Genomic DNA, 25,682 nt, shown 5'->3' with positions numbered 1-25,682 from the left:
AATCACCAGTGTATGTGAACTTTTGATCAGGGTCATTTGGATATTTTGGTTGTCATTAAGATTTAAAAAGAGAAAACACAGTAGTTTGACAATAAATGGCTTCACCTAACCAATAACCATGAGTGGAGAAAAAGTTTTTTGGTTATCATTCATAATATTTGAAACAAGGCCAAGAAAGGAAAAATTCGGCAGAGGTATGTAAACTTTTGAGCACAACTGTATATGTATATATATATATAATTAATGTGTGTATATATACATTCATATGTATGTAAATGTACAGACACACAGGGAGTACTGTCAGAAGTCCAGTGTGCGGTCCTTGATAAATAGTATACCATTGACTTTTCACACCAATCTATATTCCTACTCATTTGGTGCTAAGATTTTTCACGGTATAGGACAACTCATTGGACTTCTGACTGTATTCCCTGTATGTGCATATATACAGAAATCTGTCAATCACCGAGTAGGACCGCCCACTGGACTCCTAAGCCCAAAATGAATAGGAATTGATTTGAAAAAATATACAGTAATGTTTTCACATCAATATTTTAAGTATATTGTAAATTATTCATTCCAATCCTCACTCATTTTGGACTCGGGAGTCCAGTAGGCGAGGCTAATCAGTGATTGTATATATACCTACACAGGTCAATCACTGATTAGCCTCGCCTACTGGACTCCCGAGTCCAAAATGAGTGAGGATTGGAATGAATAATTTACAATATACTAAAAGATTGATGTGAAAACATTACTGTATATTTTTTCAAATCAATTCCTTTTCATTTTGGGCTTAGGAGTCCAGTGGGCGGTCCTACTCGGTGATTGACAGATCTCTGTATACACAGATACTGGAACCATAGTGCACCTTTACTGAAGAGCCCAGGATAGTACAGATTTGCACACATTTCCTGTTTTATATTTCACGTAAGACAGGGTCTGAAGTAAGTAGGGGTCGCAGTTAAGACCAGGCACCCGCAATCCAACAGATTCAAGGGCTCATCGGCCACATCACGCCATTAAGGTACTTAGGCAACTGTTAAAAACAAATTACTAATGGCTGTTTGGTGGGTAAACCTGCAAAACTGTAGGACCATTAATGGGGTTTTCCTATATATGGCTTATACAAAGGATGCACCATAACTATCTGATAGACGAGAGTCTTAGCAGCGGGTCCTGCATCCTGCACTGTTTCTCGCAATATAAAGTATGAAATGAGGTAGCACCCATTGGATGTTACTTACAGGTGAAGAGTCCAGTGGGCGGTCCTAGCCTCCTGAGGAGTCCTGGCTAGTTTCACATCTCACAGATCAGAATGTGTCATTACAATCCAGCGCATGCTGGTGACTTACTAAAGGCTTCACCTGGCTTGTAATGTTGTAGCCCAGCCTATGGGACACGGAACAAGTCAGGATCCGCCCACATGACTCCACAGAGAAATAAAATATAATAGGCTACATCAGAACTTTATTTTATACTTTTTCCTGAAAGGGACAGTTTAGACAGGTGTATTTATTGAAAGCTATATCCATCCGGTTTAGTACAATATGCTAGGGGTTTCCGAGGAACAAACAGCTTAAAAGTCACATGCGCCTCTAGCATATAATTTTTCTTTGGGATGAGGAAAGCCCCTCTAAGGTTATGTCGGCACAGTGAGTATTTGATGTTTCAGATGTTCTGCACCTATATTGCTTTACTAGAAATAGTAACACTTTAGCGTGCTCTCTAAGCCAGTTTTCTGTTAAAAGGTTGAAAAATGTGTGATATTTTTCCCTTGACCTAAATCAGGGCTTAGTAAATTTGTTGCATGCCCATTTTGCCATGATGTATGCCAGAATGTTGGTGTGAACTGAGGCTAGCTCGGGGCTGGGGTAGATTTCAATCTTCCGGTGCACAGAGAGCCCAATGATGCACTGAATTAAGAGGCACACGCGCCTTACTGCGCTTTAGGTTAAGTTTAGACTGGCGCAGAACTTTGCCGACCAGTCACAAGCGCAGAAGTGACGGGGTTCACAAGCTTCTCCGCATCGCTGACGGGTGCCCTAAATTGGATCAGATTAACACATGCTACAATTTTCTTCCCATGCAGTGAATAGCCTATCTGTACGAGCAAATAGGCGCTCAACTGGACTAAGGACTGGCAGTCTATGAAGGGTCAGAATTCTAAAAATTGCCCAAAAATTGTCTAATCTACCTATATGAAAAAAAAATGTTGAGGCTGGTTGTGTCATTAGATCTCACATCACAAGCGATTAATTCTTACGCTTGTGGTTAACTATTTAATATTCCTTCCGTCCCTTTTATGCCTGACGAGACGACATGTTTTATCAAGTCCTCGGCTAAGAAATCTGATCAATCTACATCTCGCTGGTCGCTTTTATGAGGTTTGTGGTTTATGTGGCGGGTCTCAAGATGAACACAAGAGTGAAAACAAATGCAGCTACTAGGGCTTTTCTTTATGCTTTTTCTATTATTTTTAATCCACATTGGAGCAAAAAAAGAACCAACATTAACCACTTCACACCCAAGCCTGTTTTCGCCTTCATGACAAGGTCAAATTTTACAATTCTGGCCATTGTCACTCTTTGAGGTAATAACTCTGGAACGCTTCAACAGATCCAAGTGATTCTGAGAATGTTTTTTCGTGACATATTGTACTTCATGATAGTGGTAAAATTTCGATAGAGCTTGCATTTATTTGTAAACAAGCGCAAATTTGGAAAATTTTGCAATTTTCAAAACTTCAATTTTTATCCCCTTAAATCAGAGATATATATCTCACAAAATAGTTAATAAATAACATTTCCCACATGTCTACTTTACATCAGCACAATTTTGGAAACATGAATTTTTTTGTAAGGAAGTTATAAGGGGTGAAAGTTGACCAGCGATTTCTCATTTTTCCAACAAAAATTACAAATTTTTTAGGGACCACATCACATTTGACTTGAGGGGTCTAAATGACAGAAAATACCCAAAAGTGACATTCTAAAACCGGCACCCCTCAAGGTGCTCAAAACCACATTCAGGAAGTTTATTAACCCTTCAGGTGCTTCACAGGAATTTTTGGAATGTGGAAGGAAAAAATAAACATTTAACTTTTTTTCACAAAAATTTAACTTTAGACCCAATTTTTTTTTTATTTTCGCAGGGGTAACAGGAAAAAATGGACCCCAAAATTTGTTGTGCGATTTCTCCTGAGCGTGCTGATACCCCATATGTGGGGGAAAACCACTGTCTGGTGGACGCACGGCAGGGTCTTGGAAAGGAAGGAGCGCCATTTGACTTTTTGAATGCAAAATTTGCTGGAATATTAGCGGACGCCATGTTGCATTTGGAGAGCCCCTAATCTGCCTAAAAGTGACACCATTTTGGAAAATAAGTTCCCTGGGGGGGTCTATCTAGATGTGTGGCGAGCAGCTTGAACCCATAAGTGCTTCACAGAAGTTTATAACGTAGATCAGTGAAAATAAAAAAAAGATTTTTCACACAAAAGTTTTTAGCCCCAATTTTTTTATTTTCAAAGGGGTAGCAGGAGAAAATGGACCCCAAAATTTGTTGTGCAATTTCTCCTGAGCGCGCAGATACCCCATATGTGAGGGAAAACTATTGTTTGGGCGCACGGCAGGGCTCAGAAAGGAAGGAGTGACGTTTTTGAACACAGACTTTGATGGAATGGTCTGCGGCTGTCATATCGCGTTTGGAAAAACACCCACAAGTGACCCCATTTTGAAAACTAGACCCCTCAAGGAATTTATTTAGATGTGTGGTGAGCACCTTGAACCCACAGTTGCTTCACAGAATTTTACGTGGATCTGTAAAAATGAAAAAATATATTTTTCCCACAAATGTTGTTTTAGCCCCATATGTTTTCATTTTCATAAGAATAGCAGGAGAAAATGGACCCCAAAATTTGTTGTGCAATTTTTCCTGTGTACCGCAATACCCCATATGTGGTCGAAAACTACTTTTGAGGCACCGTGCAAAGCTCAGAAGGGAAGAAGCGCCATACTGGAGTTCAGATTTACTGGACTGATTTGAGGGTGCCATGTCACATTGGCAGACCTCTCATAACACCCCATTATGCAAACGTCACCTCTCAATGAATCCATCTAGGGGTGCAGTGATCATATTGACACCACAGGTGGGTCACAGAATTTTATGCCATTGGGCAGTGAAAAGTATTGTGCAGTGAAAAGTATAATTACATTTTTACCACCAAAATTTTGTTTTAGCCCCAGATTTTACATTTTCACACAGGCAAATGAGTACAAATGGCACCAAAATTTGTCCCACAATTTCTGCTGAACGTGGCAATACCTCATATGTAGCTGTACAGTACTGCTTAGCCACATGGTGAGACTCGGGAGGGACGGAGCGCTATTTGCCTCCTGGAGCGCAGATTTTTATAGAATAGTATGCAGACTCCATTTACAGAGCCCCGAAATGCCAGAATAGCAGAATCCCCCCTTATGTCACACCATTTTGGAAATTATACCCCTTTGGGAATTTATCTACAAGTGTAGTGACTATTTTGACTCCATGGGTCTTTTCCAGAAACAAGCAGCAATGGATGTTGCAGAGTGAAAATTGCAAACTGCTGTTGTAGTGACCAGTGTGTTGTGCCCAGCTCATGCTTCTGAAGACATGCACCCGTAAATTAGGCGGGCTCTCATTGCTACAGAAATGTCAAACATGTGGACGCTAACTACGGTTTAGGCACACTGTGGAGCTCAGAAGGGAGGGGGGCATTTGCATTTGGGAGTGCTGAATTTCTTTTGGGGGACAAGGAGTCATTTCGCTTTTCCAGAGCCTTTGTACTACCAGTAACATAGAAGCCCCTATATTTCCGATAACAGATGATGGACCTGAGTGGGGGCTTTTTTTTGTGGATTGAATTGAAGCTTTTGTTGGGAACATTTTTGATCACATTTATCCTGTGCTTTACGCTGAGCACTTACATCGGGGTTTCCATCTAAATCTCCGAGTGACGTGATTCAGATGAAACCCCCCCTAGTGATCCATTCATTATAATGAGGCAGCAAAGTTACTCTGGACTCCGTCTGGCCTCTGTTCAGCTTTATCCTTTCAGAAGTGCACAAAACTGAGGCCGACGGCACTTTTATGCACCCCTAAAAATACAGACATCGCCGGATCACAGGCCAAACGGTGTCCACAGTGCCTCCATCTGCCTCAGTATAGGGAATTTTCCGGCAGGGGTTCCGTCTGAATCACATATTTCAGAGATTTATATGGAAACCCCGGTGTAAGCGCTCAGCGCAGAGTGCAGGATAAATGTGAGCCAAGTCATACTGCAATCTTTGGGAGGCAGAATGAACAAATCAGCAGGTGAAGAATTGTTTTTTTACTCTGTTCCTCATGCAGTATAAGTGATTTGAAGATTTTATTCTTTAGGTCGGTGTGTGATTACAGCGATACCAGATTTATATCGGGTTTTTATGTTTGGCTGCTGTCACACACTAAGATGTTTTTTTTTATTGGGCATCGCCCTATTCTGAGAGCTATAATTTTTCCATATTTCGGCTGAGTCATGTAAGGTCTTGTTTTTTGCGGGACAAGTTGACGTTTTTATTAGTACAATTTTTGGAAATGTAAAATTTTTTGATCACTTTCTATTCTGATTTTAAGGAGGCAGCACGAAGAAAAAACAACAATTCAGGATTTTTTTTTTTTTTCCCACGTGTGGTAAAATAGATAAGGCAGCTTTATTCTTTGGGTCAGTACGTTTACAGAAATATCACATTAATTTGTTTTATGTTTTAGCGCTTTTACACAAACTTTTATAGAAAAATTATTTTTGCATCGCTTTATTCTGAGAGCTATAACTTATTTTTCGGCTGATGGAGCTGTATGGCGGCTTGTTTTTTGCGGGACAAGATGAAGTTTTCAGAGATACCATTTTACTTACATTAGTCTTTGTGATTGCGTTTTATTCCACTTTTTGTTCAGCGGTTTCATGATAAAGCAGTTGTTTTTTCGCCTTTTTTTTTTTTTTTACGGTGTTCACTGAGGGGGTTAAATAGTAGGACAGTTTTATAGGTCAGGTCGTTCCGGATGCGACGATACCAAATGTGTTTTTTTTTTTTTTTTTCCATAAAAAAATTTGTTTATGGGTACAATATTTTTTATTCTTTTGTGACTTTTTAAAAAAAAAATAATATTTTTTTTACACTTTGTCCCACTATGGTGGGACTTTCACTTTTTTCAGCCTGATTGCTTATAAAGCATAGGGATGCAGGAGCATGCCTCTGCTGCACTGACACACAAAGTTGTTAGATCATGCACTGCGCATGATCTAACAACTTTGCTAGTTCTGGTGACTCAGATGTCATCATGGCAACAATCGGGACCCCACGATGACGTTGTGGGGTCTCCGATCAAAGGGCACAGGGGCTTTCTTCCCTCTGCCTGCACGCTAAATGCTGCGTGTCCCAGGTGTCAGTATCAGCTGAGATCCAGCAGCGATCACCCGCGCACAGCCCCCTGTGCGCAGGCGATCACCATGACGTGTATATATACTGCATGGGTCGGAAAGTCCTTCCTGACAATGACGTATATATACACTGCAAATGTCGGGAAGGGGTTAAAAATACAAACTGAATTAACCCCTTAATACTGCAGGTGATTTAGATCTTCTTCATAGGCATTTTTAATTAGCCAAAATTACACTTAAGATAATTTTTGCAATTGGGTTTCATTGAATATGTTGAACCATTCAGCTTCTACAGTAGCTATGTATCACTGTCCGTAGCTGGCTGCAGAATGAGATGAGTGAGCTCATTTTAACAGCAGAATCTGCACCTCTTCAAAGCAAATTTATGACATCAGCGTTCATTTTAATTTGGACTTGGATGTGAATCCGTTTCTAAGAGTTCAGATGAGCAATTGAAGTTATAACTCAGAACGAGCTCACTAACAGATTCACTCATTCTGCAGCCAACTATGTACAGCAATACATAGAAGATGTAGACCAGTGGAATAAATGCATGAATGGTCTTTATAGGATTATGAGGGCTTTCTTTTTGTCGGACTCACTGCATTTTTGCAGTGGCACCATTTTGGGGTACACGTGAAAAAATGGTAATTTTTTTCTAGCACTCAATCCTCCCAATTTTTCAAGTCAAAAAAAGCGCTTTATTAATCCATATAAAATGCACAATTTTAAAAACCAGACATCCTGCGAGAAATCCTATGCGTTTCGAACCCAGAAATATGTAGGGTTCTTAGTCATGGCATCATTTTGGGTACATGAAAGTGAATAACTAACACTTTCTGCTGGGAAGGAATGGACATATTCATCTATTACACAGTTCGTTACTGCATGAGAAAAAAAAATTAAAGAAGGTATTATCCAGGAGTAGAAAAAGGTTGCCAACTACTTCTATTATCCAGTTTCCCCAAATATAAGACCTACTATGAAAATAAGCCCTAGTGTGATTTTTCAGGATTTTTGGAGTATGCTTAAAAAAATATAAATAAGCCCTGGTTATTATTTCTGGCAGTCCTAAAGACAAGGAATGGAGCGGAGGTTGAGCATGCGCATCTCACTTCCATACAATGCAGAGTCGGGTTCCAGAGCCCCATTTTTGGAATTGCTGGTGACCCCAGGTCATATATGAGAAGTATATATCTTGAAATGGTTGGAGGCCTACTTTATTGGTCACAGCGATTGTCCAGTACAAAGTGTGCACTCTTCTTCTGAAGCACCTCTATAAAAAGGCAACAGATCAGAAGTCGTCTGCTGAACGGCTACTATAAAAATTGCAAGTGTGATTCTAGCCTGAAATGCAACTCGAGCATTCGTGATGGACCCCACAAAGTAGGAAAAAGTCAAAATAAAAGACCACACAGGCGCATGATTTGTTACATTTATTTCCGTAATCAAGCACATGACAATTTCTACAGTCATATAGGAGTTAACCTTCGAGGAGGGTCTCGACGCGAAGGGACTTTAGTTAATTTTTGCATTTAGTTTAAAAGGTTGTATTCGATTCAGACTCTCTCAGCTTACAGATAGGGAGGTGGTTATCTTAAAAAGAGTGCATCTTCCACCCAGGCATTGGGGTGCAAAGCCAACCAGCTTAGAAAAAAATAATAAAAAACAGAATCCACAGAGATGGAATGCTACGGACACAGCCCGAGTCCAGAAAACGTCAGTAGATAAGCACTGTCCCTAATCATGCCCGGCATGCAAAAATATTGGCCACCGTACAATTGCTATGTCATTCCAGTGCCTGCAACAACGGAGAGGATGGTAAAGCGAAACGTAAGAAGGATAGAGCAGACTTTTTTTGGGGGGTGGGGAGGGAGGGTCTTCATTCAGACATCAAGCCCGAGCTACAATATCAGATACGGAAACAGAGCGTGAAAAGGAATCTAATCTGTAACAGTTAATTTTTGGAGCTCAGACGACCTCTTTATCACCTATCCACTGTGAAAATTGTTCCATCCTCCGTTATTCCTGGATGAAAGGCCAAGAGGAGTTTAACGAAGCAGCAGGTTGTGCACGCACGCCGGCCGCGGTCTTGCGCAGGTCGTGCACGCACGCCGGCCGCGGTCTTGTGCAGGTCGTGCACGCACGCCGGCCGCGGTCTTGCGCAGGTTGTGCACGCACGCTGACCGCGGTCTTGCGCAGCTCTATGTAACATCCTGGCCACAGTCTTGCGCTAAGAGTGAACTACGAAAAAGTTCCCCTGTTCTGGTGTTCGGTGGGAGTTGTGACTTAACAAATAACACTCATTCAGTGGATAGGTGATAATCTTTTAGAGACCAGAATAGCCCCTCCACAAGTTCCTGGATCTCTTCTTCACCCACCCCCTCTACAAAATCCCCACCACTATGGACCTATGCACAACGACCAAGGAGGCCAAAAAAGTGGGCATAGCCACAATCAAATATCCATTTTTTTGGCACCGGATGTTTTCGAGAAGATTAAAAAGGAGATGCCCGACAGATCAGGTGCTCAGTGCCGGGTGTAAACCTCACTGCAGAAGACTGTGCTGTCTGACGATCAGGTCCACAACCGTGTCTTAACCCAAAAAAAAACACCAATACCCAGTAACACACCGACCATCACCAGTAACAAGTAAGACTCCTGTGTACTGCAAATAAAAAAAAGAGACTGGAAATGCATAAATAAAATAAGTAAAATAAGAAGCAATAAAAGTCTTTTTAGAAGAGGCACATATGCAGGGAATGTGGTCTTCCAACAGTAGTTGCCATTTGTTCCTGTGAGGTTTTGGATGGTTGTTCCGCAGGTTCAAAACATTCTACTACATATTGAACATACACGGAGGGGACGGGTGGGCTGCAACTTCTTATGCCAAGGCGAGGACTGCAGAGAGAAGGATTAAAAGAGTAACAAGAATATGTTGAGGCTGTGGAACTTTACACTTCAACTATTGATGAATCTTTGCAATATTCGCCCTTACATTACTTGGCTTCATTCCAAGATGAGAGTGCCGTTTTACTGGCCTAGTTCCTGCTCTTCTGCAAGAATCTGCACTCAAACACAGAGCAAGGGAGCAGCAACGCTCACAAAGGGAGAGTGTTAGTAAGAAGTCTGAGTGCAGATTCTTCCTGGAGCTGCAGATCAAAGCAGCTTGTAAAAGCACATGGACCAGGCTGTTAAAACAGCACTTTCAGCATGGTGTTAGAGAGAAGAAAGCAAAATAACATCACGGACTATGTTACAAAGATTCAGAGCTTTGCAAAGACTGATCAATAAGTAATAGCGTGGGACATTTTGAAAAAGCTCCTGTGCTCTTTAAAACCAATGTCTGATGCCGCTCGTAGAGGAGTCAAGTGGCGTCAATGACGTTGCGTTTGCACAGAGCTGCAGTAAGACTAGCAGGTACTGAGCGTGCACCCTATACTAATGAGTAAGACTGATGCACAACACACACCGACCGTGCAGGTCAGTTATGTGAAGGGCAATGTGCTTTGTTTCTGACTTTCTTGGGGGGTAAATGAATGGAGCGGCCGCATCAAGACAGACGTAGAAAATGCCGCTAAGAGCACTTTGGCATCTTCTCAAGATGTATAAAATCAAGTCATAAATAAAACAAAAAACGTACCAGTCATGGCTTCTTGGGCAAAATATTTCACATCCATATCTTCATCCTGGCCCAGTTTCTGAAGTACGGGCTTGACGTCTGATTGTAATGTACTGAAATTATAAAACAGAGAACCATCAATGTTCACTTCAATTAACCCAGTGCCCATTTACGTACAGAACAGATCAAATGCAGAATAATGGGTATATATAGTTTTATTTTTACTTAAATGTATTTTAGTCTAAAACAAATGTATATTTTTTAAATTGCATTTCATCTTTGTTTCCATGCACATTGGTGGCTGCAGAATGAGTCAACTTAGAATCCATGAGTGAGCTCCCTCAGCTGATGTTCGGCTTTCAATGTTCAGTATAAGGCTAATGTGCACAAGATGCAGAAATGCTGCATATTTTTTCCACTTCTCCCTGGCAGGAAAAACGCATGCGTTTTTCCTGCCAGGTAGAAACGTTTGTGAAGCGTTTTTGAATGCATTTCTGCATGCGGGTTATCAAGTGCTTTTCCAAGAGATTTTAGCATCACTTGGAAAGTGCTTGACAACTTGGTCACACTATATAAATCCATGCAACCGGCATGGATTTATATAGTGTGACCAAGTAATAGTTAAAAAAAAATAATAAAAGACTAAAAATGGTAAAAAACAAAATAAAGATTATACTTACCTTCCGATGGCCCCTGGTATTTACTCCCCTGCGTCCAGTCTGCTGTATACAACAGACCGGATGCATTACTGAAGAGGCCGGGGGCCATCAGAAGGTAAGTATAATGTATATTTTTTATTTTATATTCTTTTTTTTTTTACAGTTTCTATGGTACCCAGGTCTGGATGAGAGTCTCCTCTTCTCCAGGCCTGGGTACCATCCGCACATAGAATCGCTTAATATCCGCGTGTGCAAATGTGCTGACACGGATAATATGCATTTCAATGCAAGTCACTGGCGGCGATTGCGTAGCATGTCCGCTAATTTAATGGACATGCTGTGTATTTTTCCGCAATGATAATCCGCAGCAGAAATTTCCGCAGCATGTGCACAACACATGTGGATTATCATTGGGGACCATGGGGCACGTATTACCAAGCGTTTTTTAAGTGTTTTCGCTGCGGAAATTCAGCGGCAAAAAACGCTTAAAAAATGCATAGTGGGCACGCAGCCTTAATATGATGGCCGTAAGTTAGCCGACAGGAGCTCAGAATAAGACAGTCACAAACAAAATGACCGGACAAACTCACTGACAGATATCAGTCAACTCATTTTGTAGGCAACAATATGCGGAAAAATCAAAAGCCTGAAGAAGAATAATAGAGCAAAACAGTTTATTAAATTCAAACTGCAAAAATGAACAAAACAAAAAAAAAAAATACAACAAGCCACCTTCTTTGGCATGGAAAAGGGAGCTGCACTTCATTTGTAGCCTAGTCCTAGTTTCCCACTTTTGTCTTGTGGACATATCCCTGCCAGTAATACATGCTGGATGCCCTGAATTCTGCTGCTCACTTCACTAGCTTTCTTATATCAGTGCAGCTTTATTCTGGGAGCAAATTTTTCTTATACAGCTCATAGAAATCACTTCACTGAGGAAGTTTGAGATTTTCGGCTGCTCGCTTTCCCTCTAAAGAACCCAACAGATCCAATCCTGTCTGTACATTGTCTGCAATCCACCTCCTCACCTGCAAATTACAGTGTGCGCCTATCTATGCTTTAAGTGCAACCTGTGTAATCTGCCCTCCCTGAGGACTTGGATGCTTTCCACCCTCTCAATGCTGCTGCTTTTTACAATCAAAGAAAAGGTGACGAGAGCAGATTACACAAAAAGTCTTTATGTCACATTTGCTGTATATTACGATGACTTGGACTTCTTAAATGCTCATTTTAAATTTGAGGATTTTACAACCATTTCGACATGGATTTTCAAAGTAAGTACAGCAGCCTCATCCCAAGATCTGATGCCCATCAGTACAAAGCCAATAAAGCCAGAAGCAGTCTGTAGTGGAATCTGTATCAAAAACAGCAGGATAACCTGCCATGTGAAGGAGTTACACAGACACTACGGCAGCAAACTGGTAGGAATTTCTTACACCAATTATAAAGTTGCAGCATTTTACAGCACTTTAAGAAAAAAAATTATGCAAAAAGCCTTTAAAGCAGATCTATGAAAAGATTTCACAAACTGAATACATCATTAAATAGATCTTACAGCTGATGGGGCTGGTGTACATGCTTTGAAAATGTATGTAGGAATTGCTGTACTGTCCTTTGTGATTGCTACGCTGCCTATTAAAATGAGCATTTTAGGAGCAGAGTCTGTACAAACAATAAGGGGTAGACTTATCCCAAGTCATGGAAAACCTAGGATAAAAAAACATCACAGAGAAAGAAAAAGCCATAGGCTAAGTGCCCACTATGCAGAAATGCTGCAGGAAAAACGAATGCGGATTTTACATGTGTTTTTCCCGCCAGGTAGAAGCGTTTGTCAAGCGTTTTTGCATGCACTTCTGCATGCGGGTTATGAAGCGCTTTCCAAGCGATTTTAGCATCACTTGGAAAGTGACCAAGTAATAGTTAAAAAAAAAAAAAAAAAAAAAAGAGTAAAAATGGTAAAAAATAAAAATTATACTTACCTTCTGATGGCCCCCGGTCTCCTCAGCGATGCGTCCGTCTCTTGTACGGCTCGCGATGGTCTAAAAGGACCTTCCATGACGTCATTTAGTCATGTGACAGGTCACGCGACCACTGACATCTGCAGTCGCGTGACCTGTCACATAACTAAATGACGTCATGGAAGGTCCTTTTAGATCATCGCGAGCCGCACAAGAGACAGATGCATCGCTGAGGAGACCGGGGGCCATCTTTATTTTTTATTTTAAATTCTTTTTACTATGGTACCTGGGTCCGGAGGAGAGTCTCCTCCTCTCCAGACCCGGGTACCATCCGCACATTGAATCGCTTAATATCCGCGTGTGCACGTGCAGTCATACGGATATTATGTGTTTCAATGCAAGTCACTGGTGGCAATTACACTGCATGTTCGCAAAATTAATGGACATGCTGCGTATTTTTCCGCAATGATAATCCGCAGCGGAAATTTCCGCAGCATGTGCACAACACATGCGGATTATCATTAGGGACCATGGGGCACGTATTACCAAGCGTTTTCACTGCGGAAATTCCGCCGCAAAAACGCTTGATAAACGCATAGTGGGCACACAGCCTTACTAACACCAGGTCAGATTACCAATGCACTGCAGAATGCAGAAGATCCCCATGATAAAGGCGGGAGCAGCACAGGTGCAAAATACTGATGCAAACAGCCACTCACTGACCTACCAGATCATGGAGGGGGTGGCTGTGTATACATGCACACAGATGGGGCTTGCATAGGACGCCAGTCACACAGATACGTGTGATGCACAGTGTCTGGCTTACAGCCTACTGATGACGCCCATACTATTAGATCAGGTAGGCTTGTGCAGCACTATATAAGCAAACCCCACAAAGACAGGGGGTCTGCTGCATCCTGCTAGTGCATTGGTAAGGCTTTATCTTTTTCTGGGATGTTTTTTTTTTATTTTGTTCCATGTTCGCCAAAACATAGGATAAACCTGAACAAAAACAATGGTGAGAGCAGTAGTAATGTGGGGGGAGAGGTGGGCGGGGAAAGCGCTCGGCTCTGGAGGGGGGCGGGGAAAGCGCATAAAACGGAGCACAGATTCAATAGAAAGTTACAGGCTCAGACTTATTATTGAATCCGTAATCCGCTCTAAAAATACAAACAAATAGAGGAACCAAACTTGACGTTTTTTTTTTTTCTTTTTTTACATTAGTTTTAGACTACAGAAGTGAGCGATGCATCATTCATACATGAGGACCCCGTATGTAGGGGCAGCACATACTTGCTATCCAGGATGGGTCCTATCCTTTGTAGGGATTTGGCTACATTGAATCGGACATTGGCCACTTGATCAGCGGCCATCTTTAGTACAATAGGCAGCATCAGTTTCGTGGTGATTTCCTTCCCGCAAGCTTCAGAAAGGGCCTGTAGAAGGGAAAAATAAAAAGCAATGAAATAAAGATTTCTCACCAACGCTGCACCTAGTCCGGGTCATCAGCAGAGAACACGTACGTTAACACAGAACAGAGTCGTCATTCGATGCAGGTAGTTGGGATCGTTCGCCATGGCCAGGACCTTCGGGACGATGGTATTTTGGGCCCACTCTGCTCCAAACTTTTCTACCAGCTTCATTAAGTTGTTTGTGGCGGCTTCTCGGATCGCATAGACTGAAAACAAATTGCAGACATTATGGTTTGCTCAGCATTTCACGCCTGCATTACTGGCCCTGATCAGTGTGTCCTGTGCAGACCACAGTAAGTACAGTTTTCCCATGAGCTAGTGTTGTCCTGCGAGTGTGAACGTGTGCAGACATTGCTTCTAGGACTTTTAAGAGTCTAAATCAGGACGTGCACAAACTTTTCTGGCAAACTGAACCAATCCAAAGGGCTGTAATAAAACTTACCATACGAGACATTTATGGAAAATAGAACGTATATGACAAATGTTGGCAGCTGGCACCTACCATGAGCATGGAGGGGTCGCTTCCTCCCCTGTTCGTACTCCGCATGTGTGTGACCAGATGGTTGCGGGGCAGCACGGACTAGCACTGCGGTCCACTGTGGCCCCCCGACCATCAGGAGCCAGCGAACCTCCTCCTACCCAGCACAACGTCGTGTGTGCGTCCCATAAGATGCCGGCAGGTAGGAGGAGGTGTGCTGCCAAAGATTACTGACCAGGCCCTGTGCACAATATTCCTGTGAATCGATTCACTCATCTCTAATAAATACGAAAAGTAAAAATCTGATGTCTATAAACGGCGCCTTGTGGTGCCAGACGTGGGGCTTTACCGGCAGAACTCTGCACCCTGGTTTATTTATTAAGTTGAATAATTCAGCATTACATTATAGGAGTGGAAGTCTCCAGCAGCCATACGGCGTAAATCGCAGAAATCTGCCAAAAATCAATGTGCTTTTGTGTAATCCAAACTAACGCTGTGATGTCGGTGGCCGCTCCTGCTATGCCTAATTATGATAAGAGAATTGCTGACTGATTAAAGCCACCGCAGGAACCAAGACGAGACATAATTAATACCGTTATCTCCGGCTTGTTTGTAGCACTTACCGTGGTCAACAAGCCAAGCCATGCACAGAGAATTCAGCTTTTCATCGAAAAACTCCACACCCTATGAAGACAGGAGGAGGAATGATCAGTGCAGGAACGTGTAGCAGTAATACTATCACCTGATATATACACACACACAACACACAGACTTACCAGCTGCCCGGCCAGCAGGGGCATGTACTCGATGATGGCGAGTCTCACTCTCCACTTAGTATCTTCTGCCAGCTCTACAATGGCCGGCAGCAGGGACTGAGAGAGCTGCCGAATGCCGATCACCTCATTCACACAGTCCAGGTTAGATATAATGTTCAGTCGCACTTCAGGACACTGGAGAAGAAAAAAAAAAAATATTTTAGGATGTGCACGATTTCACAGAAAGTGACAATGATCCCATAGGTATAATCATCATTTATCCACATCACCTCATCTTTCAGCTGCGCCAGGAAGAGAGGTAGAAGGTGCTCGATGGTGTTATCTTTGCCTAAAATCGTGGATAACCCCATGATTACAGAGGCCAGGGCGGATTTCACGTGTTGATTGGAGTCTGATACCAGTTCCTGAAGAGGATAAAAGGAAATAAGTCTTGTGCCGTGTCTGTGCTTGCAGTATGTAAGCACATAAGAGGATTTTATGTTACGGGGAATTATATGGCTTGTGATGAAAATTGTACCCCATTCTAAGAGGTAAAATCCACAGTGGTCAGTGATTGGCTGCAGCGGTAACACGTGTCAGAAAGTCATCATGCAGCAGGAAGGAAAACTTGATGGTGCCGCAGCATAAACGGTGAGTATTGGTTTTATTTCTTATCCCGTTCTGAGCATTTGGTGAATAAATCCTGCTCTCCAGAGAAGCCGGATAATTCAATATGAGAAGTGACTGTAGACGATGCGTCAGTACATGAAACGTGATGGGATGAGCGGCCATCGAAAGAGAAGACAAGGTCACTTACAATGCACAGAATATGTGATGTCCCATTAGAGATCAATGCAAAGCTGCTCTGCTAAAAGAAAATTATACCATCGCTCTCCACCCCTGCAGAAGACAAGATGTCGGCAGCTGATGAGCGGCCGATGTCTGTCAAGCGCAGACTACAGTCAGTGATCGCAGGTGGAGAGTATAGCATTTTTTTTTATTTTTTTTTTTTATTTTAATCGAGGTCCCGAACTGATTAATCTGGGGTTGTCCAATAACGGAGCACCTCCTTTTCAGAGTATGTTAATAATTCTCACCTTTACATAGGGCAGAATGTGGTTCATGATTACGGCCTCTCTCCCGTCAGCAGGCAGGTTCTCACAAAATTCTTTAAAAAAAAAAAAAAAATAGAAAAGATTTAATTTCATTAAAGTAAATTCAAGAACAAAAGTGAAATTCTTGAAAAAAATGGAAGCTGCAGCAACCAGTGTGAATACATATTGCAGTTTTCTCCTGAATTGGCCATGTTATTCATTCATTACATAGAATAAAATATTGTATTAGAAAGAAAAACAAGCCTGAATATCATTAGATAAATCCACGATCCCAAGAAGAGGGCTCTCCACCATATGCGCACCTCTGGCCTATTCACTCTTGATATGAGTATGGGGGTCCGCCATCCCTGCAGACAATGAGGTGCACATCCCCAGCCTCTGCTCCATTCACACTGGGTTCTGCTGCGTCACGTTCTCGGGGTCTGTGAGGTCCCAGCAATCAATAAGTGATAAATTTATTAGCTTAATACAAGTCTATTAACATCCTCACCTTTTACTTTGTGGGCCCCTGCAGCCCGGACCTCAGCTTCACAATCCTTCAGCAGGTTCTGGAAGGCCGGCACCAGGTCGTTCTTTGTGATCTCTGGACCGACCGCTTTTTGGAGCTGAAATAAGACATAATACAGATTACTGACACCGGGAGACTTCACTCATCAAGTTTATACTGCAAAAATAACCTTCATGTTGCAAACTACATATCATAGTTTACAGGACAGACTAAGCAATTAAAGAACATAAGCGGCGCAGGTGGAAAGGAGGCGCAGGCAGCACTGGTGGAGACGCAACGTTCCCCCTGTGCCATCGTCTACTTTAGCAAAGGCAGGCGGCACTTTTGCGCACAACGTGATATCAGCTCCAGTTTGTTTTTACTTTTTATTGCATGTACTGAAGAAACTCCAGTCATTAAACTAAAAAGCAATTTTCCCAGCATCTTCATAGGAAAATGATAAACCATTTCCTCATTAATTTAGTGATAACGCTCTGGCCCTTTAAGGAAAGATTGAAGTCTACTTAAGTCAGGACAGCGTGGCGCATAAACACGAGAGCAGAGCTAAATCCTACAGCCTTCTCTTTATTATTTACCTGTACCCGACTAACCCTTTACAAGCAGCAGTGTCCTCCTACTAGCAGATAAACCCTTTATAAACAGCTATGGCCTCTACCTTTAGCAGCTCTGCAGAATACACAGGACATCTTATATCATACATGATAAATAGGGTATCATGTATTTTTATAATTTCATCTACCGTTCCTTCTTGTGTTTTTCTCAGAAGTGATATTTACACTTTTAAAGAAGAAAATTAATCAAAAGAAAGCGATGCGTATCAGCGGGAGGTTTACCTCAGAAAACTTGTCAGCTACCATGTAGCGGACGCGCCAGGATTTGTCCTCCGTAGCTTGGCGGAGTGTGGGCATCACCAGGGTTTCAAGATCTTCTTCAGGAAGCAGCTGGGCGATGCTGACACAGGCTTCTACTGCCAGCAAGCGGACAGAGTCCTGCAGGGACAGAGAAACAACCTTTAGGGCTCATGCAGACCACCATAGTATCAGACCGAGTGCAATCCGACAAAGCATTGGATCGCACTAGGTCCAATGTTATTCTATGGGGCTGTGCACATGTCCGATTTTTCCCTCGTACAGACTCTTGCAGCGTGCCAGTGTTTGTTTCGATATTCGGATCACACTTGGCCAAGCGAGTCAATGAGTCTGTGGAAAACATCGGACCGCACTCGGCTGATCACTGAGCCCATACCCCATCACTCGCCTACCTGCTCGTCTGAAGCCAGGTTTGTAAACAGAGGAATAATGTCATTTTTCACATACTCCAGTTCAAGTACTTTAGCAAACTCCCCAAGTTTGGAAGCGGCAGCACGGCGGACCATGGGAGTGTCATCGGAGCACAAGTTGCGGAAATGTCTATAAGAAAAAAATAAATAGAAAAAAAGAATTACAATTTCAACAAGAAGAGCAAGTTATACAACCCCTGGCAAAAATTATGGAATCACCGGGCTCGGAGGATGTTCATTCAGTTGTTTAATGTTGTTGAAAAAAAGCAGATCACAGACATGGCACAAAACTAAAGTCCTTTCAAATGGCAACTTTAGGGCTTTAAGAAACACTAAAAGAAATCAAGATAAAAAATTTGGTACTCAGTAAGGGTAATTTTTTTCAGACCAAGCAGAGGGAAAAAATTATGGAATCACTCAATTCTGAGGAAAAAAATTATGGAATCATGAAAAACAAACACACAAAAGAACACTCCAATACATCACTAGTATTTTGTTGCACCACCTCTGGCTTTAATAACAGCTTGCAGTCTCTGAGGCACGGACTTAATGAATGACCGAAGCGGGAACATTTAATGGGGAAAAAACTACAAATTATAAAATATTTAAATATCTGTCCTTTCACTTTATATATTTTTCCTCCCATTTTAAGACCTTTGCTCATTATTAACCCCGTTAATAATCAGTGCTGTCGTCGGCCCCGGAGGCTCGTGTGTGCGATCTCTGCGGCGTGGTGAGGACACTTACTGCCGGATCTCCGCCTTCACAGTACTAGACACTCTCGGGTAGCACACGCTGAAGAGACCGCATGCAGACGTGCGGGATGTGAACCAGTCACCGCTGGCGAGACGTTTCACCAGCGGCACAAAGTGAGCTTCAAGGTCAACAGGAGAGTGTTCATGAGAGATCTTCCTCAAGGATTCCACCGCTTTGTCACGAACCACGGTCTCTTCGACGGTGGCCAGGCTTTCCAAGGGCGGCTGCGAACACAGGAGACGCCAATCAATCAGATACTAATCATACATTTATCACAGCCGCGCAGGCCGTCCATCGCAATCATCACATATCATATACAGCAACTGGAAAGACATGGGCACTGCAAAATAGCAGCCGACCGCGTCACCGACATTTCTAATTAAAGAATAAAGCAGATAAAACCCAACATGTCCAATCCCCGATAGTGACCATAGCAGCTGCTGCCGGCTACTCCTCCCCATCCCACATGTACATGCTCAGTGCATCGTGTCATTTAACCCCTTTAGAGCCCATGCCATATTAGTACGCACATTTGCGTACAGCCCGTTCAGTGAGGGCTGCTGCGCTGAGCCCTCACTGAACCGAGCACATGTCAGCTGATTCTTACAGTTGACATGTGCCCGCAACAGCCACGGGTGGAATCGCGATCCACCCGCGGCTGTTAACCTGTTAAATGCCGCTGTCAATCTCCGACAGCGGCATTTAACGTGCGCTTCCGGGTAACGCGTCCTAAGCCCCGCCCACCGGCGACCCCGTCACGTGATCGCGGGTCGCCGATGGGCGTGCATGACAACCCAGGGTCTGCAGCAGACGCCTGTGGTTGTCATGATCTGGTCGCTATGAGCGCCACCTAGTGGTCGGCGCTCATAGCACAGGACCAATTCTGCTATATGCAGGGGATCTGCTGGTCCCCTGTATGTAGCAGAGCCGATCAGACAACTGCTGCTTCTAGTCTCCTATGGAGACTATTGAAGCATGCAGTAAGTGAAAAAAAAAAAGTTTTTAAAAAAATAAAAAAAATTAAAAAAAAAATAAAAGTTTAAATCACCCTCCTTTCGCCCCATTCAAAATAAAATAATAAAAAATAAACCCCACATACACATATTTGGTATCGCCGCGCTCAGAATCGCCCGATCTATCAATATAAAAAAAGAATTAATCCAATCGGTAAACGGCGTAACGAGAAAAAAATTCTAAATGCCAGAATTACATTTTTTGGTCGCCGCAAAATTGCAATAAAATGCAATAATGGGCGATCAAAACAGCGGATCTACCCCAAAATGGTATCAATAAAAACGTCAGCCCGGCGCGCAAAAAATAAGCCCTCACCCAGCCCCAGATCACGAAAAATGGAGAAGCTACAGGTCTCGGAAAATGGCGCTATTTTTTATTTTATTTTTTTACTAAATTTTGGAATTTTTTTTCACCACTTAAATATAAAAGAACCTATACATGTTTGGTGTCTATGAACTCGTAATGACCTGGAGAATAAGAATGGCAGGTCAGTTTTAGCATTCAGTGAACGTGGTAAAAAAAAAAAAAAAAAAAAAAAAAAAAAACCACAACTGTGGTATTGCACTTTTTTTGCAATTTTACCGCATTTGGAATTTTTTTCCCGTTTTCCCGTACATAATATGGTAAAACTAGTAATGGCGTTGAAAAGTACAACTCGTCCCGCAAAAAATAAGCCCTCACATAGCCATATTGACCAAACAATAAAAACGCTATGGCTCTGGGAACAAGGGGAGCAAAAAACGAAAAAGCAAAAACGACAAAACCCAAGGTTGTGAAAGGGTTAATATAAGTATCAGGCACCTGCTTCCTAAGTGCAGCTCGGATCAGGCATATTGAATCCAACATGCCTAACCAGCCTCAACATCTGTCATGAGGGCAAGTATCAAGACCACCCCCTCCGCATTCCATACACATTATATGATCATACGGTGCCACCACAATGAATAGGCCTGGCCGATGTCCATCTTACACGTATGGGTACCTTGAGGGGGTGAGTCATCTGCTGCACTCATCTCTCACTGCAGAAGTGAGTATAACCCTTTAATGATCGATGGTGGGAGGGGGTGCGTAAGACCTCTGGGAACACCTCTAATCCTGACAATGAAGGGCCACAGAGCCGGACCCCCCTCATAGGGGTATTCCCAGTCAGTGAAGCATGACTCCATTCAAGTGACTGGGGCCAGCTGCATTTTCCGGAACCAGTGGGCAGCCGGGAGCTCCCCTGTGAAAGGGACGCATCTCTTTGGTCCCCTCATTCTCAGGATCGGTGGGAGCCCGGGGTGTTGGACTTGCAGCAATCATTAAGTGATGGCTTCTACAGATAGAATGACTGAGATTGGAATACCCCTTTAAAAAAAAAAAAAAAAAACACATTAAAGCTCTGCTCTTTAGGCATTTTTCAAGTGCTTATGACTTTCTCTTTAATATCTGAGCGTGCTCAGTGACCCGGTGATTTCTAGGACGGGTTCTTGTCTGATCCTAGGATCTGAGAACCTCTGTGCGATAATCCGCCAGCAAATGAGAAAATCCAAACTAGAGATGCAGGTCAGGAGCGCGAGGCCTCACGTGGAGAATGAGGCAAGGCCAATTAGGAGCAGTGTCGGTGTGCGCGGATTACGGGAACTTTCCTCCGATGTGCACCGAGTCTGAGCAGCCGCCGCTGACTACTAATCCCGCGGCACCATAAGCTTATTATGTGCACACTTATAGGACCACCTGGAGCTGCCTGTTATGTTCCTGCCGCATCTGCTACCGACATACATAAATTACTTTCAACTGAGCCGGTGACGTCGAGAGAAATATTTAAGAGCTGCCAAAGTGAACGCGAGTGTGGGCCGGGAGCCAGGAGAGTAGGGCCCCCCAGATGGCACCTAGTGTCTCAATGCCCGCGCCGCTCGCAAGCCTTTCGTTCCAGAAGGCGGAAAAGGCTCAGAAGAGATCTAAGACTTTGGCAGCTTTACTTGCTGACGCACAGAGTAGATTGGCAGCGAAGTGGGGAGCCAGATGCGAGCTTTGTAGCTGGAGCCAATAGAGGACAAAGCGGGACGAGGCAGCAGTCTATTAACAACTTTTATGTTTGATGGAATTAAGGCCGGGAAGAAAGAAAAAAGTAACAGTGCAAAGGATGGGCTCCAACATGGCTGCCGACGGTGTGCGAACTAAAGCTGGAGGCGAGTCACATCGCCACAGGACGAACTGACCGCTCAGGAGTCAGGTCCGATAGTTGCTGTTTAACCGCTTAGATGCAGCTGACAATTGCCGACAGCAGCATTTAAGCAGTATGACCCAGTTACGTTGCAATCGTGTGGTACCGATGGGGTCACCCTGGAGGTCCCCATCGCCGCCATCTTTTCACAAACACAGGCCAGTAGGTGGACAATACACTGCAATGCTTATATTCTTATAACAGTTTGCAGGGTCAAGTCCCCTTGTGGGACTGAAAAGGAGCCTGTTCCAGCAGCCAGTTCAGTATTTCTTGACCACTGGAGGGAGACCTGCGAGCTGCCTCCCACCTAGCGGCATACATGGCTCTTCTGGCACAACGTCAGTGCTGCGGCACGGTGCACCAGGCCGGCTAATCAAAGGAGGAGTTGGAGAGCAGGAGGAGGCTCACAATGCTGGACCAGGTGCCAAGAAATGGATTCGCTCATTACTAGATACAAGTTCCCCCCAATAAAAAAATAAGGAAAAAAAAAAAAAAAAATCACAGAAGTTCCTGAAATATCCTAATAATGTCGGCCTGAGTGGTTTTGTTATTTCCTACTAGGCCACATAAACTACAGGATTGTGTAGATCAGGACACTGCTTGTGTCAGGTTTGTGAAGCAGTCGCCCATAGAGGCAGCATAGGGGTTTTATACTACACCTTTCCTTAGGGAAAACATAGGCGGAGTACTGTTCATAGACAAGGGCCTTATATCTAGGGGCATGTGCGGTTATGACGAGGGACGACTACAGATATACCTAGTGCATCCCTCTTGGTATCCGGTGGGGAATATCTGAGCAGGCAAACTCCCAGAATACATGTATGAAGACAGCTATGTAAAGGAGCTCACTGTTATGTACTAAGTGAGCTCTGAGAGCCGGCTTACTATCAGGCTTATCTGCCTGAATGGGTTAATTATCTAAGACCCCGCTCCAGCACAGAAGCCAATAAGGATGCGCGCACTATGACGCTGTGAATTGGGCCTGAACACGCACTGGAAACTACATCTGATTGGTCGGCGGCGGCCATCTTTCCGTAGCCCAAGACCAGTGCATGCAGATGTATACTGTGGAGACATTTGTTCCCGTTTGAATGGATCTCTATTACAGATAAACCTGTTTTACTACACACTGAACACTAGCACTAATAATTTTTATTTCTATAATGCCAACATATTCCGTAACACTTTACATTTACATGGGAATTAGACAGACAATAAAAGACATTAGAGAATAACAATAATTACATAATTTAACAAGGTCTCTATGCTCCTCGTGCCTGTTGATTGACATGAGGGCATATTTCCCACAGACAGACATGCTTTTATTTAGGCATCATGGCTCCAAGGAACCGCTTTGGACTCCCTCCAATACCTCCTGATGAAGCAATATCAAGGATGGGGAAACGCGTCGAGCTCGCAGTGAACTGGCAGCAATGTGGGCCCTTTACTAATGGAGTGACATATCCCCTTTGATCATGCGGTGCTGTATATTGGACCTAGCAGGGGTCATTTATTGTAACCAGGTACCCTCACCACCCAAGCACTATTTTCAGCTTGATTGTTATATTATAGTTACACAGGTTGGAAAAAAAAAAAAAAGACCTCGGTCCATCAAGTTCAACCTTTCTCCACCAATTGTACATTTTTTGTCACTAAATTATCAATAATCCACAATGTTATGTACTGAGGAAATCCTCCAGCCCCTGTATAAAACTGTTATACTGTCGGCCATCACTACCTCTTGTGGTCGGGCATTCCACTGTCTGACTGCTCTGACTGTAAAGAACCCTTTCCTGTTTAGCTGCCAGAATCGCCTTTCTTCCACCCGTAATGAGTGCCCCCTGGTCCTTAGAAGGAATAAGTCATGTACCGTCCTTTGTACTGACCACACATATATTATACATGTAAAATGAGATCTCCTATGAAGTGTCGCTTTTCTACGCGTAACCAACCCAACTTTTCCAACCTTTCATCATATGAGAGGCCTCCAGCCCTTGTAATAATCTAGTTGCCGCCTTTGAACTGACTAACTTCTGAAAATCCTTTTTACAATGTGAAGCCCAAAACTGGATCCCATATTCCAGATGTGGCCTCACCAGTGATTTATAAAGGGGTATCAGTATGTTGGGATCACGGGATATTCTCTCTTATTATACACTCTAATATCTTGTTTGCTTTTGCGGCTGCTGCTTGACATGGAGTACTGCTGCTCAGCTTACTTGTAACCAGAATACCCAAGTCCTTCTCCTGCTCTGTAGTCTCGAGTATAAAGTAAAGGGCTCCCTAGGGCTAGACGACGGTGAGTGGGGGCGCCAATCTTGTGTGCTTCAATCTAGGGTGCCAACCTCCGTAGTCAGATAGGGCATCCTTTAGGGAAAGCATCGGGTCCCTTCAATTCCTTGTATCCTGATCTACTCAGTCCTGTACTTTATTTGGCACAGTAGTGGATAATAAAACTGCTCAGGCCAACATTATTAGGATATTTCAGGAACTTCTGTAATTTTTTTTTTCCTTTTAATTTATGATAACTAAATGTTATCTTTTAATGGGAAAGAGGGGGAGTTTTGATTAATCAGACCTTGGTTATATTCCTTACCTTATTGTTTTTTTTTATGAATTTAAAATAAATAAATTCCCCCAAAAGTAGTTTAAATTTCCCCCTCTTTTCCCATTCCAACAAAAAAAAAAAAAAAAAAAGTATTATAGTACATTTAGCATTGCCAGGTTTATAAAAGTCTGATCTATAAAGAAATAAAATTATTTAACCCAAATGATAAATGCAGCAAGAAGAAAAGAAAAAGCAAAAAAGAAACAAAAGAAAAAAAAAATAAACATTGGGTAAAGTTGCAAAGTGCTTGTAAAAACAAGGTCTGACGTGCCCCCGTTCATCGGGAGCAAATGTTTTGGTGTGTCCTTAAAAAGGATTCTCTCATCATCATCATAAATGGGTTGTACAATACTATCCTCCGAGGCGGCCGGTTTCCTAGGCAAGGAGCGCGCGCTTACAAGTGTTTTGAAGCTGTCCAGATGGATGGCTCCGATCAGACTCCACCCCCCTGCACGTCTCCCGTGCTACAGAGGCAGAACGGTTTGCAGATTTGGAGACTGAATATTTTTGGGTTAATAGTTCAATCATGCCGCTGGTCCAAATTGGCAACCTTCACAAGAAACCCCAACAAGTAAGTCCATGTACTCTCACAATGAAGGATGTTTCCTACTCTAGAGACTAGAGTAGGAAAAAGTCACCAAAGCCCGACTAAACAGTGTGTATCGTGTAAAATAGAGAACCAGAAAGAAAAAGAAAACGAGTGCGGTCATTTTAGCTTTTTTGGAGTTTCCCTTTAAAGAACAGATACAAAGGATCCAGATATTGATCACTTAATTACAAAGGTGACCCGATAAT

The 25,682-nt window shown here is 42.9% G+C and overlaps 1 protein-coding gene across 1 annotated transcript in view; it reads right to left on the bottom strand.

Annotated features, from left to right (window-relative positions):
• Nucleotides 1-7,878: 7,878 nt before the first annotated feature.
• The window catches only part of PPP2R1B (protein phosphatase 2 scaffold subunit Abeta), a 32,620-nt gene continuing 14,816 nt past the window's right edge, over nucleotides 7,879-25,682 (bottom strand). The window contains exons 4-15 of the mRNA XM_073657135.1: nucleotides 19,051-19,283; nucleotides 18,286-18,433; nucleotides 17,858-18,013; nucleotides 17,007-17,121; nucleotides 16,499-16,569; nucleotides 15,692-15,826; nucleotides 15,423-15,596; nucleotides 15,270-15,330; nucleotides 14,220-14,374; nucleotides 13,990-14,132; nucleotides 10,101-10,192; nucleotides 7,879-9,358 (exon numbers count right to left, since the gene is read on the bottom strand). Of these exons, the coding sequence (XP_073513236.1) occupies nucleotides 9,342-9,358; nucleotides 10,101-10,192; nucleotides 13,990-14,132; nucleotides 14,220-14,374; nucleotides 15,270-15,330; nucleotides 15,423-15,596; nucleotides 15,692-15,826; nucleotides 16,499-16,569; nucleotides 17,007-17,121; nucleotides 17,858-18,013; nucleotides 18,286-18,433; nucleotides 19,051-19,283 (1,500 nt within the window). The 3' untranslated portion in view covers nucleotides 7,879-9,341. The remainder of the gene's footprint in view (nucleotides 9,359-10,100; nucleotides 10,193-13,989; nucleotides 14,133-14,219; nucleotides 14,375-15,269; nucleotides 15,331-15,422; nucleotides 15,597-15,691; nucleotides 15,827-16,498; nucleotides 16,570-17,006; nucleotides 17,122-17,857; nucleotides 18,014-18,285; nucleotides 18,434-19,050; nucleotides 19,284-25,682) is intronic.

The sequence above is a fragment of the Phyllobates terribilis genome, unplaced genomic scaffold (genome assembly GCF_046119375.1).
Source record: "Phyllobates terribilis strain yellow unplaced genomic scaffold, ASM4611937v1 Scaffold_12__6_contigs__length_324123572, whole genome shotgun sequence".
NCBI lineage: Eukaryota > Metazoa > Chordata > Amphibia > Anura > Dendrobatidae > Phyllobates > Phyllobates terribilis.
The sequence above is the reverse complement of the archived record's forward strand: the minus strand, read 5'-3'. Positions and strand labels throughout refer to the sequence as shown.